The 3,706-nt window shown below is 59.1% G+C and overlaps 4 protein-coding genes across 4 annotated transcripts; 1 reads left to right on the forward strand and 3 right to left on the reverse strand.

Annotated features, from left to right (window-relative positions):
* Positions 1-29: 29 nt before the first annotated feature.
* On the reverse strand, positions 30-421 carry SPRG_17693 (hypothetical protein; the record flags this gene model as incomplete). The annotated part of the gene is made up of 2 exons (XM_012357079.1): positions 30-295; positions 401-421. 2 exons carry the CDS (start codon positions 419-421, stop codon positions 125-127), a joined length of 192 nt encoding a protein of 63 aa, XP_012212469.1. The 3' UTR covers positions 30-124.
* Positions 422-781: 360 nt separating this feature from the next.
* Positions 782-1,324, reverse strand: SPRG_17694 (hypothetical protein; the record flags this gene model as incomplete). Its single annotated transcript, XM_012357080.1, has 1 exon — positions 782-1,324. One exon carries the CDS (start codon positions 1,322-1,324, stop codon positions 782-784), a length of 543 nt encoding a protein of 180 aa, XP_012212470.1.
* A 305-nt stretch (positions 1,325-1,629) lies between these two features.
* On the reverse strand, positions 1,630-2,245 carry SPRG_17695 (hypothetical protein). Its single transcript, XM_012357081.1, has one exon. The coding sequence runs from the start codon at positions 2,150-2,152 to the stop codon at positions 1,667-1,669; it is 486 nt and encodes a 161-aa protein (XP_012212471.1). The 5' UTR covers positions 2,153-2,245; the 3' UTR covers positions 1,630-1,666.
* Positions 2,246-3,374: 1,129 nt separating this feature from the next.
* SPRG_17696 (hypothetical protein) lies at positions 3,375-3,651 on the forward strand (the record flags this gene model as incomplete). Its single annotated transcript, XM_012357082.1, has 1 exon — positions 3,375-3,651. A coding segment is annotated over one exon (277 nt), but the record flags the coding sequence as incomplete, so codon positions are not given.
* Between the last annotated feature and the right edge of the window lie 55 nt (positions 3,652-3,706).

The following is a 3,706-nucleotide window of genomic DNA, read 5'->3' on the forward strand; positions in this document are numbered from 1 at the left end:
CTCGACCTGGTTGAGCATGACGTCATGGCGCCGACGACGACGGCACCGCTGCCGTAGCGCTTGCTGTAGTGGTCGTCGAGCTTACGCTGAAAGTCTTCCTCCTCTTCCTTGATGGCGGCAGGCGTCAATGTGGCTTCTTGGTTTCGAGCGTCGCCTTCGTCGATGTCTTGGCCGCGGCTTTGGTCGTCGACTTGACCGTCTTGGCCTTGGGTGTCGGCTTGGTGTCGGCCACGGGTGCAGGGGCCGTCGAGGCACTGGCTGTGCTGCTGCGCGTCGAGCGCTTGGCGGGCGGCGCCTCCACGAGCGCAGTGGCTTGAGCTTTGCGTTTGGCAGTCATGATCAATCTTTGGAAATGGGATCCGATGCGTACGCTGACAGGCCGTGGTACCACCACTCTTACCTTCAAGAGACCGTCACTCATATTGGACATCTGATTCGTCCCAAAACCCAAAGCGCTGGAGGTTGTCGGTTGCTGGGAAGGGCAGTGATACACAATGATTTACGCATATATACGCGTTGGTTGCAGAAAGACTCGGATCGCGGTGCCAAGATCGCATTGCCGCTGTAGCCCATTTCAAAAGCACCAGCACGCGAGGACAGTATCCGGATATCGACAGGTCGAATTCCGGATGACGTTTCAAAATCACGGCGAAGTCGACGGCGCACGCCACGATGCTCGACTCATAATAGGTCTTGCTCAACGACGTGTGCTCGTTTCTTGGGCCATGCCGGCACACTAACTATAAGATAGAATTTGAAATACTAATCACACGTCGCTTGATTAACTCACACACTGCATGGCTTCTATGGGGTCGGCGGTCAAGAAACGCGCGACAACGGCGTAGACACCTTGGAAGCGCTCGCAGTGGATGCGCGTTTGGCACAGCAGCGTCACGAGGGAATCCAGAAGCTGCTGAAAGTGGCTTCGAAAGATCTCGATCGTCGCCGGCGTGTGGCGCTGGAGGCGAATGTTCCACCACTCGAGGAACCCGACCTTCTTGTGCGTCGGAAAGTCAAAGTTGTGTCGGAGGTCTTCCCAGAGCCACGGACAGACGCCTTGGCACGGGTGGCCAGGCGCGAGCGCGATGAGGAGCTCGTTTCGCAAGGCGATGAACGCCGACCACGTCTGTTCGACGCCGTAGCAGTCGCCGTCGTCGTGGACGCGCAGTACAAAGACCACATGATCTTTTGTCGGCTTGACGACGCCGATGGGCAGGCGGACGTCGGCGCGAAGGATCTCGGCACGCGACGCCGGCAGTCGGTGCTCGCACGTCGTCGAGACGCACGTCGACGCATACGACGCGACCAGGTCCGCTGCTGGCATGGCAGGCGCAACCGATTCTCTCGACATCACTTTGCGTAATCGTGCAGATGGCGACGACACGGTTGGATGTTTGTTGCCGGCTACATAGCCGGTTACCAAAATAGAAGCCGGTTAATGTCGCCGGTTAGAGTAGCCGGCTCGTTGCCGGCTTTCGAGTGGTGCCACGTCATACCAGCACGTGGTATGCAGGCGCCAAATGAAAAGCCCGAGCGTGGGTCCAGTGGCTTGGGTCTCTCTTGCCGGTATTTCCTGGAGGGCAGTAGAGCCACTGCTTCGCCTCACACAAAACATGGAATTTGTAGTAAGGACGTACTAGTAGTTGCTTCGAATGGCAATTGAAAGTTACGGACACTTGGTGGGCGGCGACAAGAACTCGGATAGGAGCGCGCGAATGTTGTCAAGGCCAGAGCAGCGCGTCGCGGCAACCAGCGCCAACATCGCATCGAGAAGCACTTGATAGTGCTCGAGGAAGATTGCAATCGTTTCGGGCGTGTGGTGATGCAGCTGAATCTTGCACCAGTTCCGAAACCCGACGTGCCGAGTGGAGCGCTCGACGTTGGGCTCGAGCTCGGCCCAGAGCGCCGTGCAGCGCTTGGCGCAGTCGTGGCGCAGCGCCTTAAGTAGCGCATCTTCAAAGCGGTGGCACTCGGACCACGTGCGCTCGATAATGCGGTACGAATTGCATGTCGTCGAGACCTTGAGAACAAAGACGATGTACTTTCGGGACGGTTTGAGCTGCCCGGGGGGTAGACGCACGACGGAGCGCAGGATTTCGGCGCGCGCCGGCACTGGACTCGGGCGACCGGGCGACACGAGGCTGCTGTCCATCGTCTTGTGTACTGTGCGGAAGACAGCGCGTTGGCAACTGGTCGCGGAAGCAGCGCCGTGACGGAATCGCACCGGTATCTTGCGTGGGAAATGCTAAAAATCGCATTCGCTATAGAATCGATTGCATGCATGTGGGATATACGTACGGGCAATTCCCACGCGCGACCACTCACCAACGTGAGGAACGTCGGCTACTCGCCGACCCGACACCATTCGACGCGCTTCGATATTATCGGGACGCGAAATCCTGTAAGAGCTCGCTGCGGCTTCAAAACGCTTTAGTCTTTCGGGTACAAGTCCGCTTGTGAGACTAAGCGGCAACGGGTCTGGTCTTGTGCGAGTCTTTTGTCGAGGAGCGTCGCCTTCGCATCCGCAAGTAAGCAACCGTCTTCTCGGATCTCAGGGTGGTCTGGGACAAGGCGCAATCAACCGGGCAGAGAAGCGAGTAGCCGGGAGCAAGCTGCATGAAGGTCTATCGATCTCAACGAGCAACCGGACGAGAAAGAACCACCCACCCACAACTTCAAATGGACCTACAGCGAGCTGACCACGTGAGGTAGTTTGAGGTCGGGCACCAGTGTTGGCTCGGGAAAAAATGGCACTGAAGATACCAGTTCCAGAGGCATCCGACAGCATTAAAAGCACCGAGAAGCGCACATAGCGGACGGAACCCGGCATCAAGCGTATCGTACGTGCACAGTCACTGCTGCGGCCGTTGTGTCGGAAGGCAGCCCGTCGCATGGTAGTACCGACGCGACCATCGTCGTGACGCATCGGGCGGCAGCAACGATCGCGAGTACGCCGAGAGCGGCGCACACGCGTCGCACGCTGTCGCATTGAGCGACGCTGGCGGCGGTCCATAGGAGGTCACGCTTGGCAGCGTCAGCAGAAGCAACCTGAACGGCGCGGGCACGAGAAGGTAGATAAAAAGCGCGCGAGTCGATGGTCTTGACCGTGTCGACCATCCTTGATGGAAAATGGAGAAAAGACGTGGCGGTAACGACGTCGAAACATGGGGAACTTCTTCCTATCTAGGTCGATTCTATTGAAGCAGCGCAAGTCCGCCCGTCTCGCTTGCCACCCGTCATTGCGATTGTTGCATGCGACTCCGCGCCAGCCCGCTCGCATCGTTCTTGGCATCCCCAGCGGCGCCTGGTGGAGGAATGCCAACGGCAAAGTCGCGGGCGAAACCGTCATATCTTGAGCCGGCTTTTCGCGCCACATGAAGCGCCGGTCCGTGCACGCGGGCAAGTCGCCGACGTTGTCCAAGCGCAAGCGGGACGTAGTCAAGTGCCTCGATGCCGAGCCCTTTGCAGACGTGGCTCTCGACACGACGAGCGTCGCCTTTCAGAACTGGGTGCAGAAGGAAGACGCCGCGGATACAGCCAAGCACGGTGGGTCGTGGCCGCGCTTGGACCTGGGCCGGCGCATGGAGATCGTGTCGCACGACGTCATGCCATCGGTGGCTCCGCTCCTCAAGCGCAAACGTCACGCGACGGGTCCCGCCGTCGTGAGCCCTCCACGACGCCGCGCGCCAAGCGCGGCCCCAGAGCT

Source organism: Saprolegnia parasitica (assembly GCF_000151545.1).
Source record: "Saprolegnia parasitica CBS 223.65 unplaced genomic scaffold supercont2.723, whole genome shotgun sequence".
Classification (NCBI taxonomy): Eukaryota; Oomycota; class Saprolegniomycetes; order Saprolegniales; family Saprolegniaceae; genus Saprolegnia; species Saprolegnia parasitica.

Coding starts and splice junctions, on each gene's coding strand:
- SPRG_17695 (XM_012357081.1), bottom strand. CDS start 2,152: ATGGACAGCAGCCTCGTGTCGCCCGGTCGCCCGAGTCCAGTGCCGGCG.